Source organism: Talpa europaea, assembly GCF_964194135.1.
Source record: "Talpa europaea genome assembly, chromosome: 11".
In the NCBI taxonomy this organism is placed as follows: domain Eukaryota; kingdom Metazoa; phylum Chordata; class Mammalia; order Eulipotyphla; family Talpidae; genus Talpa; species Talpa europaea.
Window position 1 is genome coordinate 97167267 of NC_140078.1, and position 13832 is coordinate 97181098.

General features: G+C 57.3%; 1 protein-coding gene across 1 annotated transcript in view; it reads right to left on the reverse strand.

Moving 5' to 3' along the window:
* Positions 1-4669: 4669 nt before the first annotated feature.
* NUP210 (nucleoporin 210) overlaps positions 4670-13832 on the reverse strand; it is a gene marked incomplete at both ends in the record, with an annotated part of 86580 nt that continues 77417 nt past the window's right edge. The window contains 9 exons of the mRNA XM_084247518.1: positions 4670-4770; positions 5829-5912; positions 5987-6082; positions 6499-6715; positions 7526-7776; positions 8492-8638; positions 9610-9733; positions 12101-12237; positions 13330-13550. Of these exons, the coding sequence (XP_084103644.1) occupies positions 4670-4770; positions 5829-5912; positions 5987-6082; positions 6499-6715; positions 7526-7776; positions 8492-8638; positions 9610-9733; positions 12101-12237; positions 13330-13550 (1378 nt within the window). The remainder of the gene's footprint in view (positions 4771-5828; positions 5913-5986; positions 6083-6498; positions 6716-7525; positions 7777-8491; positions 8639-9609; positions 9734-12100; positions 12238-13329; positions 13551-13832) is intronic.

Sequence of the window (13832 nt, forward strand, 5' to 3'; positions counted from 1 at the left end):
TCTTGGAAGAAAGAACAGCAAATTGAAAGCAGTCAGCGTTCAGCTGAGGGGCTACAGATGAGGCTTCTTCCTGCTTTTCTCTGTTCTTCCTCAGCGCGCCCTCAGATGTCTCTGAAATTACGAAGTGCACGCAAGCACCAGTCTTGTGGAGATGCAGCTTGTAAGCTGGCAGGTCTGTGGTGGGGCCTGGGAGTCTGCATTTCTGATAGGTTCCCAGGTGCTGCCACGCTGTGGGCCTGAGGACCAGAGTTTGAGCAGTGAGGAGGCAGGAGAGGAGGAGGGGAGGGAAGAAAGGGAAGCACGGAGAGGCTACAGGGCAGAGGAGGAGGAAGATTTCAGTAGAGGTGCGGCCTCTGCTCCATGGAGGCGCCAGGCAGGGGAGAAGGGAGGAGAGGCAAACAGAAGGCCAGACCATTCCCCGGGGGCACAGTGCACTTGGCGGTGGGCGGAGGTGCTGAGGTGTGGTGGGCCGGCAGGCGGGGCAGGGCAGAGAGCTCAGGGGTCTGGCACCCGGGGCTCCCCCTTCGAGCATTCTCTGTGCTTAGTGGTCCTCGGGGCCACTGTCAGCCTCCCCTGGCCCCAGTTGGGCAGGGAAGGGAGGAGTAGCTTGTGTCCTCAGAAGCTCCAAGGGCCCACGCTGGCACGATCCGTCAGGGCTCCGAGAGGGACTGGTGCTGTCCCCTGAGCCCAGCTTAACCGTGGCCTCTGACCTTGAATCCCTGGACGGCCAAGGGCAGGGCAGTCCCTTGAGGCAGCAGCCTGTGGCCCTGGTGTTGGGCCCCTCCTTTTCTGTACCATCAGCTCCTGGAAGCTGGGAGGACCTGATCAGGGCTGAGGGGGTTCGAGGGGCGGGCACTGCGGGAGGGGCAGTCAGGAGAAGCCTGGCTAAAGGATAAAGGCGCTGACCCAGATTATCCTCAAAGACAGCTGCCCACTGAGCAGCCGCCTGCCGGCCCCCACCGGGGCTGCTCTCACATACCCCTGGCACAGCCCTCCTGGAGTCTCCAAACCCATCACAGTCCTACTCGGGCGCCACCCACGGCTCCCCATGGCCTGCAAGCAGATTTTCCTACTTTTTATTTGTCCCCTCATAGAATTTTGACAAAACTCTATCCTCCCAGCTCTTTTAACTTGACATCTCTAATTTCTCATCCCTATGTGTAAGGTACACCTTTATTAGTAGGAAATAGCACACATGTAACATTTTACAGGATGAAATAGTGAGGATCGGCCTTCACTAGAATATTGTATGACAAGACTGTGAAATAGGTTTTAATTATCAAATAGCCCACTTAGAATCTGAAATTATGTGGAATTTTATCGAGTGGGCTTTATCCATTTTATTATTCCAAATGTGAGGTGCCCGAGACAGAGTCCAGTTAGATCGGGATGAATCCTTCCCCGACTTCCACACTTGGGCTGTGTGAATTCAGAAGCTCACTACCCAGCGGAGCTGCCCCTGCCGGGAATGTTACAGGCAGGTGCCCCCATCAGCACTTTGTCACCCCCAGTTTGGAGGCACAAGAATTCTTTACACCAAGCACAGTGCCCTTAACTCTGGTGGGAGAGGATTCGAGCCCGGGACCCCTCATGGGGGCTGCAGGCTTAGCGACCGCGGCTCAGACCCACCCTCCGCTCCTAGCCAGTAGCTCCAGTCTGGGTCCTCCTTCTCCTGGACGCCTTCTCCAAGCCTGCAGCTGGCAAGACCCCTTGACAGATGCTCTGCCTGTCTGTAGAAGGTGCTTGGAGCCTGCTCTGGCTTTCTCTCTGCCACCACAGAAAAGCCTCACCCAACTCACGCTGTCCCTGCCCCACCAGGCCTGAGGGAAGCCACCAGCACATAACTTGAACAGCCAACAAAGATTTGGAGAATGATCCCAGGGCAAGCAATGCGCTGATCAAGGAAGCCAACTGCCCTGGGCGGTGATGACAGCAACTCAACATTCTGCAGGCAGGAAAACTGAGGCTCAGAGAGGTGCCGTCAAGTGCCCAAGGTCACTTGCCCAGTAAGTGCCAGAGCAGGCCTGAGGGGTGCCTAGGCCCGTCCACCAAGCGCCCTGGAGAAGGGCCACGCTGCCCGAGGACAGTCTTGCCTTGCAGAGGGAAGCAGCGGATCTTTCAGAGTCTGTGCTCCTGGCTCTTGTAAATTGTCTGTATTTGCTTTCGGTAAACACTCCCCAAGTAGTCACCTGATGAGGCTGCTAATGAAATCCACTGCAGAATTTTTATTTGCTAATTACACACAACGTAAACCTTAACACAACAGTAGACAATCACTAAACCCGTGGACTCGGGTTTTGTTTTCCTTCTCTCTTCAGCTGATTGTTCACTTCATGTAATGCTAAAATTGTGGATCTAAACTGACTAAGAATTCATCACAGGGTGAAATGCTCACGGTTACTTGATACACCCACATGAACTCTCAGATGCTGTGTCCAGCAAGGACTGGTGGGGACCCTAAATGTCAGGAGCAGGGACTGGGACATGGTGTGACCCTGGGTGGTCCCTTCCTGTCTCTGGCCTCAGTTTCTCTATCCAATGAAGAGGTTTATACTGGATCATTGGGTTTCAAAATTTCATTTTAGAAACAGACCTCCTTAGACAAAAATAGCAATATATAAAGAGCTTCCACAGATCAATTAAAAAAGAACAAAAATGCATGTGATTAAGGTGCATTGACGACATTGGCTCTCCGGTGCCTCATAAAGATCCAGCTCCTCTCACTGGAAGGTGGAGCCTGTCCCCCATTTTCTGAGGTGTCGAGTCTAACTCACGACTCGTTTGTCTAATAGAATAACGTGGCAGTGATGGCATGCCAGTCCCAGCCCTGCCCTCAACAGGTCTGTTTCTATTTTCTCTGGCACCTGGGTTGTCACTGCGAGGACATGTCTCAACTAGGCCCTAGAAGGGGCAAGACACACGGGGCAGAAGAACCCCAACTAAGACCAGATCAGGTCAGTCTCATGCGGAGTAATTCAAGCAGACTGAAAGTGCTACATGGGCAGGAGGACCCACACTAGGGGTTTGAGCACCCAGACAGGCAGAGGGTCGGGGCTGGGGAGGTGAGGGCAGAGGAGGCAGCAGCAGGGAGCTGACTGCAGGGATGGGGGTCGCCAGAGGTGCAGAGGTCAGTGAGGGGTGGCTGAGCGGAGGCACTGCTGACCCTGGGATGAGCCGCAGCCTTGGGGCGGGAGCCAGGGGCCGGCGGAGGGAGAGGTGTCAGAAGGAACCAAGGTGACTGCAAGTGCTGCGTGGGCAGGACTGTAGGGGCCTGGGCCGGCAAGGTTGCGGAGACTCCACACCCACCTGCCCTGGCCACCTTCTAGTCTCAGGGAAGTGGGCGAGGGCAGGTGGCACAGCAGGCACAGTGGGGCGGTGCAGTCCTGCAAGTAAGTCCCCAGGGCCTGGGCTGCTTCCAGGCGTGACACATGCGGTCCCAGCAACAGCCACGCTTCTCTTAAGAAATTATATAGAGCTTTATTAAATAAACCCAGTAGAAATGCGTCTATTTACATCCAAGTTGTCAGTTTGAGCTCAAGTAACACGCAAGGCACAATTCTTCCTGTCTTCAGCTTTAGAAAAATACCCTGCAGGCTCAGATCCCCAGCGGAGCTGCGCAGGCAGCCTCCATCTGGGGTGGCTCCGGGTGCCTGCAGGCCGTCCTGAGCAGACTGGCTCCTGGGCCCAGGGCGGGTTCTGGAGGTTTCACAGGTGAATCTGAGGAGCTGGGAAGGAGGAGCTTCCCAGTCATCCGTTTCGGGCCCCTTGGGCTCTGTGGCCGGTGGGGGAGCTGCCTGGGGAGGGGGGCCTTTGGCCAGAACAGAGGCTCAGAGGTGCTGAGGTGTGTGTGGGAAGCAGGGTGAGGGTCAGCGGGGCGAGAGTCACTGGGCACCGCAGCCCTCAGCCCAGCAGGAAGGGAGATCCCTGTCTCCAGCTCAGGGACGCCACGAGTCTGGATGTCCCTGGGCTGATAAAGAAGTGGGAAGGGGAGACTGAGCCAGACCTTGGGAGGCCCCAGCGGGGCCAGAGCCAAGCCCGGAGCTATTTCCACAGCTTATGAAACAGAAACAGAGGACGGGAGGTCTGTTCATTTACAGCAGCCTGAAGAGCAGCGAGAGCAGCCCATTCTCGGCTTGAGGTGGCTGAGAGGCCGCAGGGGGCCAGTGGTGCAGTGCCTGCGTCCCTGAGGCTCCCTGCGTGGGGGAAGGGCAGGCACAAACACTCACTTCTGCTGCTCTCATTTCCGAGCAGCAGCCAGACGTGGGGAAAGTAAAGTTTCCACGGAGAAAAACCCTCACAAAAAGAATGAAAAAGTCCATTCCCTGAGATCGCCTGGTGGCGTCACCGCAGATGACTCCTCAACAGAGCTGCTGCGCACAGGACCGTGGGTGGTGACGCCAGCCACACTGGGAGAAGTGGACACTGCGTGCTGTCCAGGACCCCGGGCAGAGGGCAGAAGGAATGTGCTGAGAAGTCTCAGCTTTGCAAGATTCCAAAGAACACAAACCAAGCACACCCCTAACCTCTTACATGTAAGAACAAGAGAACAAGCGTGGCCTAATAACTACAGCCCTGGCAAAGCAGGCGAGGCCTGGGGCTTGAGCCCGGGAGCTGGCTCCAGGTTGGATGGGGTAGGATTGTCCTGGGTGCAGGCCCAGCCTGGGGCTGGCTAGTGGGAGCTGTATGCGGGGCTCCATAACCCGGAGCGGGGGCTGGCTCTGCGCACGGCAGGCAAAGCGTTGAAAGGTGTTGGTGACGAGGCAGCGGCATCTGGAAGGGAAAGGGAAGGAGACAAGTGAGCAAAAGGACAGCTGAGTGTCCCTCGGGGCCATCTCAGAGCCCATATCAGAACAGTGCTTTGCGCACCCAGCACCTCCTTCTAATGAGGCCCCCCAGTTATTCCTGGGCTGGTAAGGGGCTTGCTCAGTTGGCCCTAATATGGAAGGGGCAGTGCTGGACAGAGAGGCCTAGACTAACACCCAGAGATGCCAGACCGTGGCCGAGAATAGCAGCGAGTCTGAGCCTCAGGACCGAGTGGAGGTATCTGCTCACAGCCGGGCATGCACGGAGCAGCAACTGTCCATCGGGGGAAAGCGGCAGGAACAAAGACCTGGCTGTGGCTCCAACAAGCACAGAAGGAGTGCGCCAGCTCGTGTGATTAGAAGGGGGAGTGCCCATGGCAAGACTGCTGGATGCCGGCGCGGAGGGGTAGGGGGGGGGAGCGAGGGAGCATCTAGGGCAGCCATTCCCTGGGCCTGGTCTCGGATGTCAGAGAGGCGGCCTGGGAGAAGACCCTGACTCCAGGGGGCCAGGGCACATGTGGGGTCTTGAGACAGTGGGAAATGCATCTCTATACAAAACTTCATCCCCTTACCAAATATCCACGGACCCCCCCGCCCCCCACCGGCCCTGCTAAAACCTGACCATGCTGCCCCACAGGGCCAGTAGACACAAATTCCAGGATTCTGTGTGTGTCCTCAGTGGAATTCTCCACTGGAAACCAGGAGCTATAAAGGCTGCCATGACAGCTGTGCAGGCCAGGTGCTGCACAATTTTAGGGAACCCCAACCCTGTGGTTGTCATCATGAAAGGAATGGGCCTGGAAGGTCTACCCCATCTGGGACATCCCTTCTCAGGGCTGCTAGAGTCCAGCTCCAGTTGGGCCTGTGCAGTAGCCCCGGCAGGCAGGAATCCAGTCCCGCGTGCACCCCTGCATGCCGAGACAGACCAGGCCAGGCCTGCCAGACTTAGGGCTCAGGGCCTCACCCCCCACAAGCTCCCCTAGGATGCTCCTCTCATCTGGCATGACCACAGGATAGGCTACTCACAGTGGGGGCTGTGCCGAGGGCTGGCTTGGGGGGAGAGGGCTGGAGGCACAGAGAGCTCCCGGGGTGTGCAGACGGCATGGTAGGCTGCAAGAAAGCACGGTGGTTAGAACAGGGGTGGGCAGGGGGCGAATCAGGGTACCCAGTGCAGCCTGCCTCACCTATGATCATGACAGCGGTCCCAGCCAGCAGGGCAAAAAGCGTGAAGAACATGACTTGGTAGGAATCCAGGAAGTGCTGGAAGAGGCTGGCTCCATCTGTGATCAATGGAAAGGCAAGTCACCTGTCACGTGGAGGTTCCTCCTGTCTGCGAATGGCTGGAGGGTGAGCAGCCTGCCTGAGGCCCGGGCAGCATCCCGCCCTGCAGGCTGTCACCTCCTTGGCTCTGCCCCTCCTTGACTGCTTCAACCACCTGGCTGACCCGAGGCCCTGCATCCTTTGCACAAAGGCTCAGAGGAGGGCGAGAATGTGCCTGTTAGGTGGGGGTGGGAGGCTAGGGGTGGAGGCCTGGAGTGGGTGGGCTGCCTGGGAATCTGCCATGCCACCCCGAAAGGCAAGGCAGCTGAACAAGCCTAACTGTGCGTTAGAATGTGCCTCCACTGAGGCGCCCACATCGGACCGTGCCCCTCTCCACCCATGGGCGTCCCAGCTGGCATCCCATCCTGCCACTCACAAGGTCCGGGTCCGCGGCGATCCATCACGAAGGCCACGGTGACTGGGACAGTGATGGCTTGGTTAGTCATGGGACTCAGGAAGGTCAGGGTGGTGGACAGAGGGCCCTGGCTGCCGGCTGTGGGATCTGAGACACTGACTGTGTAGGTCACAAAGCTGGGCAGCCCCAGAGACTTCTCCTTCACGAAGGCAAGCACAGCCGGAGACCCAGATTTTACCTGTCGGGGGAAACATGTCAGGGGAAAACATCTACTTCTGCCTGACACGCTCTCTGGGCCCTGGGGCTAGGAGTGGGGACCCCTGCCCAGGCCCCACTTCCCAGATGGGGAATGCCACGGATTGAGCATGTGCCCCGCAGAGTGGGGAGGCATACCCTGCTCCTCCCGGCGCGTGTTTTGAGGGAAAGGACAAATCAGTGTCACTGAATTCTAACCAAGGAAATACTAAACCACCACAAACTCTCACCAACCACCAACTACCCAAGAGAGCACTGAGGAGTTTGGTACAAACTCACCGCCAGCTGCCTGCCTGCACTGCCCCAGTCTGGCAGGCCCTCACCAAAAGGAACTCATTCAGTTTTGCCCAGAGTGGCACATTTGCTGAGCAAGTTGAGAAGAGGCAGAAGAATCAACAGAGCCTTCGGCGACCTCACCCCAGGTCACCTCCCAGCTTGCCAGACTCCAGGATCTGTGGTGTCATTCACGACCCACCCTCAGCAGGTGGGGAAAATGAGGCCCAGCGTGAGGAACAGCCTTGTTACTGGCGGGGCTCCTGCTCCAGTGTCCCTGCCCAGGCGTGGCCTGTGTCCACAGAGCGTGTGCTAAGTGTGAGGGGGGCCTCAGCACTGCTCTGAACACTTAACTTCTAGAGGGAAGACGGCAGAAATACTGACAATTCACTGACGTAGGTTAATATTTAGATGGAAAGAGGGTGTTTCTTTTTTCCCAAGCTGAATTTTAAAGATGGGGGCCCGGGATATCCATGTTCCTCCCAGTCCTTTAACTGGCTGGCTTGTGGGAGTCACTCACCTCCAGGTTCTCCAAAACCTCCATGGCACCAAAGACCTTGACCTCGGAACTGGTGTAGTGGTTGCTCAAAAGGATTTCAGCCTGGTCAGCATACAGCCCCGGGCTGAAGGGCACCTCGGCCCCGAGCTGCTCTGCAGAGAAGTGGCTGCCCAGCATGGAGGCGGTGACCACCAGCACTGTCTTCTTCATGCTGAGGTGCTTCAGCTGCTTGTCCGTCAGCCTGTGCATTGTGATGGAGCAGAGGTACTGGCCTGTGAAGACAGGGCGTCTGCCTGATCCCTTCAATCGCCCATACCCTGAGGCTGCTCCTTTTCCCTGGTTTTCTAACTAGACAACTCTTACTCGTCCTTCAGAGCCCAGGTGAGGCATCTGCCTCCTCCAGGGGCCCCCGGTAATGGGCACCGGCCCAACCTCTCTGGCTAACACTGGGAAGCATGGCTTCAGGAGGAACTGAAACAAGGGCCCAGGGACCGCCGACCACCACGGCCATCACCACACTGGTGGCTACTGTGGGGGGCTGGACTGTGCTGGGACCAGGCAAAGCACGGGGCAGGGATGAACCCACTAGTTCCTCATAGTACCTCAGAGGGGACACCCCTTTCTTAGAGCAAAGTGTGCCACTTGGTGTCACGCTGCGCTTGGGGCTAGTTACCAAGTTGGGGCGGCAGTTACGTCCCCGCTGTCCCCTCTGTGGAGGGAAGCAGAAGAACCCTGGAGCTCAGGTTCCCAACTCTGAGCTGTGTCCTTCCTGCTGGCTGGAGGCGGATGTGGGCGACAGCCACCACCAGCACAGGCATGCTAATCCTCCTGGCGGCCGTGACGAACCAGAGGCCAGGGTGAGGGCTTCAACCCCCAGGCTGGGCTCCTGACAGACTCGGCCTCTCTGGACAGACAGCCCCTGGGAGCTCAACGCACGAAGGCATAGCCTCCATGCATGTCAGCGCTCGCGTTTGCCCCTGCACTCACCCAAAGCAGCATCAAACCCTGGCTCTGCAGTGAAGATGTCCCGGGCCTGGAAGTCGAAGAAGTCTTGCTTGAACTGGAGCTGGCAGCTGATGAGGGATTCTGGGTGCAGCGTATCAATGACTTCCAGCTGGGTGGGGGAACACTCACCTAGAGACAGGAAGAGGATAAGGGCATGGGCCAGGGCTGCTGGCCACCCTACCTGGGCCAGGCCCGAGGCCTCTGCACCTGCCTGTGGAGCCCTAACAGGAGCAACCCTTCTGCCTGTGGGGTTGTGTGCAGCACTGCGCTTCACATTCCTGCCATGCAGGGGCCCTGGGGCTGTCCAAAGCCTGGTAATGGCACCAGGGTTCATGAAGGCGGAGGCCAAGTCACACAGAAAAGGTTCCAAATCTCGGGCCCTCAGATCAGCATTCCAGCACGTGCTCCAGGACATGCGCCATGGGCTCACAGATGGGTCGGGGTCCCTAAAGTGTGTTGTCTGGTCTCGTCAGCACAGGGGCAATGGGCAATTTATTTCTGGATATCAGGAGGCAACCACTCCCCACCAGCGCAGAGTATCGTTCAGTGCGTCCAGCGCAGCGAGGAGGGGGCAGTGGCCATCCACTGCCGTACGGTGCCCATTACTGAGGACGGCGCTACTTAATCCTCCCAGCTAAGTGGTTTTAAAAAGCAGCCTGGATTGATGTATTCATTTCTGGCAGCTTGCTGTCCAGGGCTGTCACGGGCAGGGGACAGTGCCGAATGTTCTATGCAAGACTCAGGAGAGGTAATTATAAACATCAAAATCAGCAGTGAGGCCTGCTAAGTCATGACTTTCTGGGATTAATGGTGTTAAATTGTGGCTTTCTTTCCTCAGGTGCCATAGGGCTGAAGTCATATTTCCGGCTCAGAAACAGGCAATTTCTGGGAGCCTTTGGACTCTTCAGGTAAGATTCCTTTCACGATTTCAGCTTGCAAAGGACACGCATTTCTAAGGAGCTGGAAGGAGCGAGTAAGCTGGGGTTAAATGCTCTCTCTGGAGCTGATGTGAACTGGAGTAGGAAAAGCAGAGGAAACGGCAGTGGGCATAAGAAGGCCCCTGGTGCCTGCCCCCTCCCCCCGGGGCAGTGTTTCCAGACCTCTCAGGTTGGAGTTCCCGTCTCCAACGGTGACCATCACTTTGGAGGCTGCCACGTCCTGGAAGCTGGTCTGGACGGGGTGGAGGTGATGGGCCACGATCCTCTGAGGGACACCGATCACCATCTGGGAGGAGCAACTTCATTGAGCACTGACTGTACCCACCATTTTAAGTCTCCTCTGAGGGCTTGCCCATTTCACAGGTGACAAAACAAAGGCTCAAAGCCAAAATGCCTGCCAACACATGGCATTGCTGGGGGATCCCCAGGCAGGTGTCTCGTATCAGACAAGCTGCTTCTCCCAACAGCAGAGCAGGGAGTTGAACAGCCAGCTAGAACTAATGCGCCCCTGGGGAGCGGGGGGCAGGGCTGTGGCCTGGGGCTTCTGAAACAGGATCCCTCTGCTGCCCATCCATTCGGCTTACTAATCTTTCAGCAGAGTGAAAGATCCATTTTACTTTACTATCATGTATTCAAAATAAATCAGCCTGACCAAAATGCAAACTCACATCCAGTCTGGGGAGTGAGGACCCCTGAGAATCCACATATCCACATTTCTCCTTGCTCATCCCCTTGTCCATCCTCCAGCTGGCTGCATCCAACCCCCAGCCGCCACCTTCCTGGGGTAGGACCAGCTTCCTTACATGCTGCACCTCCTCTGTGGGCCCACAGCCCCCACCCCACAGCTCAGCTCCAGGGCTGCCTTTGCAGTTGGAAGGCTGCTCAGCCCACCCTGGGCCTTTCCTGCCTCCGGGGGTGAGATTTCTACCAGAAGGTGATCTCCGTGAAAACAGGATGGAGTCTTCCTTCTCTCCTGAGCCCCCAAGTTCCCAGGGCGATGGTCCCACAGAGGCTACCCATCCAGCTCCAGACACCAGCAGGCTCCTGCTGCCAACGCACCCCCTCCCATGGGTGGGTCCTTCCCAGAGGATGAGGAAGACCATGCCCCACTTTGCCCCCGTGTTCCCATCCACCCTGCCTCCCACCTCCTCTTCTATTCCTGACTGCTAGGCACCCCCTTCTCCTCACTTCCCCCTCGTCCACATCTTGGAGAGAGGGCCTAGGGCCCCCTGGCTCTGATATTCCCTCCATGTTCCTGCCTACTCCCAGGTCTTCCAGAACAATCTCTGCCCTGGAGACCCCGCCAGTTGCCAGTTTTCCACGCTGGAGTTCCAGGCACATCCACCTACTTGTGTCACCACCAGCCTCATCCTGAGGAGCTACAATCACCACATGCACCTGTCCTCCCCCACACCAGCCCCTCCTCCTGTGTTCTCCTCTCAGAGCAAAGGACGATCAACCCACACCAGAACCAGGAGAGTCGTCCCAAGGCCTTGTCTCCTCCGAACCTCACTTGGAATGGTCACCACACTGTTGTGACCCCTCCCTCCCAAGCCCCGAGTTTCTGTCCACTCAGCAGTGTTGCAGAGGACCCGCCCACGGTCTCCTGGCTGGCCCTCCTTTGGCCCAGACCCTACTCGAGGTCTTGCCAGAACACACCTCCATCCACATCATGCTCGGCTTGCAAAATGCCTCTGAGGCGGCCCCCTGTGCCTGAGGTAAGCGGCAACCCCTGCTTTGGCAGCCACAGTGGCAGCTGCACCCACTGGACACGTGTGCAGTGCTGAGTGCCACTGCATGTGCTGCCATGGCAACACCTTCCTCCTCACGAGGCATCACCCAGCTTACGGGTCAGAAGACCAAGCCGTCTCCAGCGGCTGAGCAGGGAGCTGAGCCCACTTCTTGCACTGCACCATGCCCCTGGAGGCCCCCCACACAGAAGGCGCCTCGGCCGCTCATCCCCCTCAACCAAGCTCCAGCCAGGCAGGGCTCCTCGGCGCCATGCCTCTGTGCTGCCCTCCCGGCGGCTCCTCCGGGAGCGCACAGCCTTATCAGTCACAAGGTGCCTCTATCTGCAGCCCGCACCCAAACTGCGGAGTTGCAGCACTGAAGCTGCGAGCTATTAGGTTAAACCACTAGATTCGATAAAGCGCACGCTGGCTCTAGAAATGAGACACATTTGGAACACAGCCAGGCTGTGCTCATTGATTCATTCTCGGCTGGAGATAAACACGAGAGGGAATGGTTTTGTTCGCCTCCAGAAAGACTCAAAAGGTGACTTGCTAGGGAGGTTTAACTTTGCTGGTGACGCCAAATTGTGAGGCTGGCCCGCCCACGGCCCGACTCCAGGAAAGTGCCCAAATCCAAGGCTGGGCCTTCCAAGCGTGGCTGTGAGACAGTATGGGGAGCTGGGTCACCCCAGGAGATCGGCCTCTGATGGGCATCACGGTGCTCTGAGCATGGGAGACAAGGCTAGCAAGCAGAGGGAGGCTGGCCCAGCTTGGAGGTGGTTAGGGACAGAGCCCACACTCGGGTCTCAGTGCTTCTTTCTTAGAGCAAAAGGACTCACTCAATCTGGAGAGCTGAGGAATCCCCCCATGAGGGAGAGCCAAGCCGCTGGGGCCACCAAGCCATGTGTGTCCTGAAGGCCTACCTCCTTGTAGGTCCTCAGGTGCCCGGCAACCTCGTAGTAAACTGTCACAGATCCCACATCCCGGGCTACGGCCACGCCGGTCTTGGGGTCCACGTGGAGGATGTTGTTGGCTGAGGAGCTCCAGGTTCCAGAGAGACCTGGGGGAGGAAGTCTAGGCTGTCAACCAGCTTCCCATGTCTGACAATGCAGCCAAGTCCTGTCTCACCTGGGTGACGGTGCCAGAGTGCCACAGCACTGCCCGGGGGAGCTCACCTGTCACCCTCAGGACAGAAGCCATGATTCCTATTTCTGTGGCCTGGCTCCCATCATGCTTCTGGTGGGGGCTACCTGGAGCCACTAGTAGCTGTCCAGCCAGGCCTGTGCCCACAGCGAGTCTCCAGTTCCTCTCACTCCCAAAGCCTCTGCTTGCCCCCTTTCTCTCCTGGGTGCCCCCCCCCCATTTGCTTATTAACCCAGAGAGCAAGCATCAAGTGCTGAACTGTCACTAGATAGCATTTATTGGCTAAAAACCAATCACATTATATACTAAATACAATAAAAGAACTCAATAACCACATTTTATTTATGGCAAATTAGATTTGCTTTTCTTTAAAGTCAGCATTTAATTTCCCTTTAAAATGAATTTAATTAGGTAAAATAAAATAGGGAGTCAATCTGAAAGGAAAACTAAGCAAATAATTGCACATGTGGTCACGGATGTACAGGTGGCACGGGCTGACCACGCTGTCTCAGCCACCGCACTGGCCCAGGGCCTTGTCCCCACTGAAGTCTCCTAGAGACACGCTGCCCACACACAGCCACCAGCTGCCCCTGTAACTGGGGCAAAACATTCTGTTCCTCGGCTGCACTTGCCATGTTTGGTCACCAGCGTCTGGCGTGTGACACAGTGAAGGCACAGGCTACCTCCACAATGGCAGAGTATTCTGGTGCTCTGTTCTACAGCAGGGGTTGGCAAGCCTTTTCTGTAAATATTTGGGGCTGTGCAAGCCCAATGGTGCTTCACTTCACCTGGCAGTCGTTGGGTGAGGACAGTGACGTGTAGAGGAATGATGTGGCTGAGCCCCAGGAAAGAGGCAGCAGGCTGGACCTGGCTGGCCGGGGCAGTTTCCCGGCTGTGGCCCTAGAGCACGTCCAGGTTCTGTCTGCACCCCTCCCAGCCCTCCCAGAAGCCTGGCGCCATCTTGGAAGTGCCAGTGACCCAAAGGGTGCCCGGTCATCACCCCTCTTACCTTCCAGGCTGACCAGAACAGTGGTCAAACAGAGGACATCCCCCACCACCACCACTCCAGACAGCTCTGGGGAGATGGCCTGCAGGACGGGCAGTGGGACGAAGTCTGAGAGGCCAGGATGCTCCGTGTCCCACACACTGAGCAGCGTCAGGCCCACACTGACGGCACGGACGACCCATGTGTTGTTGGTGGCACCTTTCCCGACCTGCACGAACTCGTCTCTGGGCACAGGAGGGAGACAAGGGCTCAGTCTCAGAAAAGAACCCCCAGCTCTGGGGAAAGGGGGGGGGGTCCTCTGACTCAGTTTACCAAAAGGTAGCTCTAGTTCAGGGGCCACTGCAGGCTGCGCACACCTGACCTCACACCATCAGCTGAGTGGTCTACAACATCAGCCTGAGGCATGGAGTGAAAGTGGGGCCGAGGGACCAGTGTGTCGTGTAAAGCACTTCCCGGCAGGGAACTAGGGCATTCTGGGGAGGCCCAGGCTATTCTCTCCCTCGTGA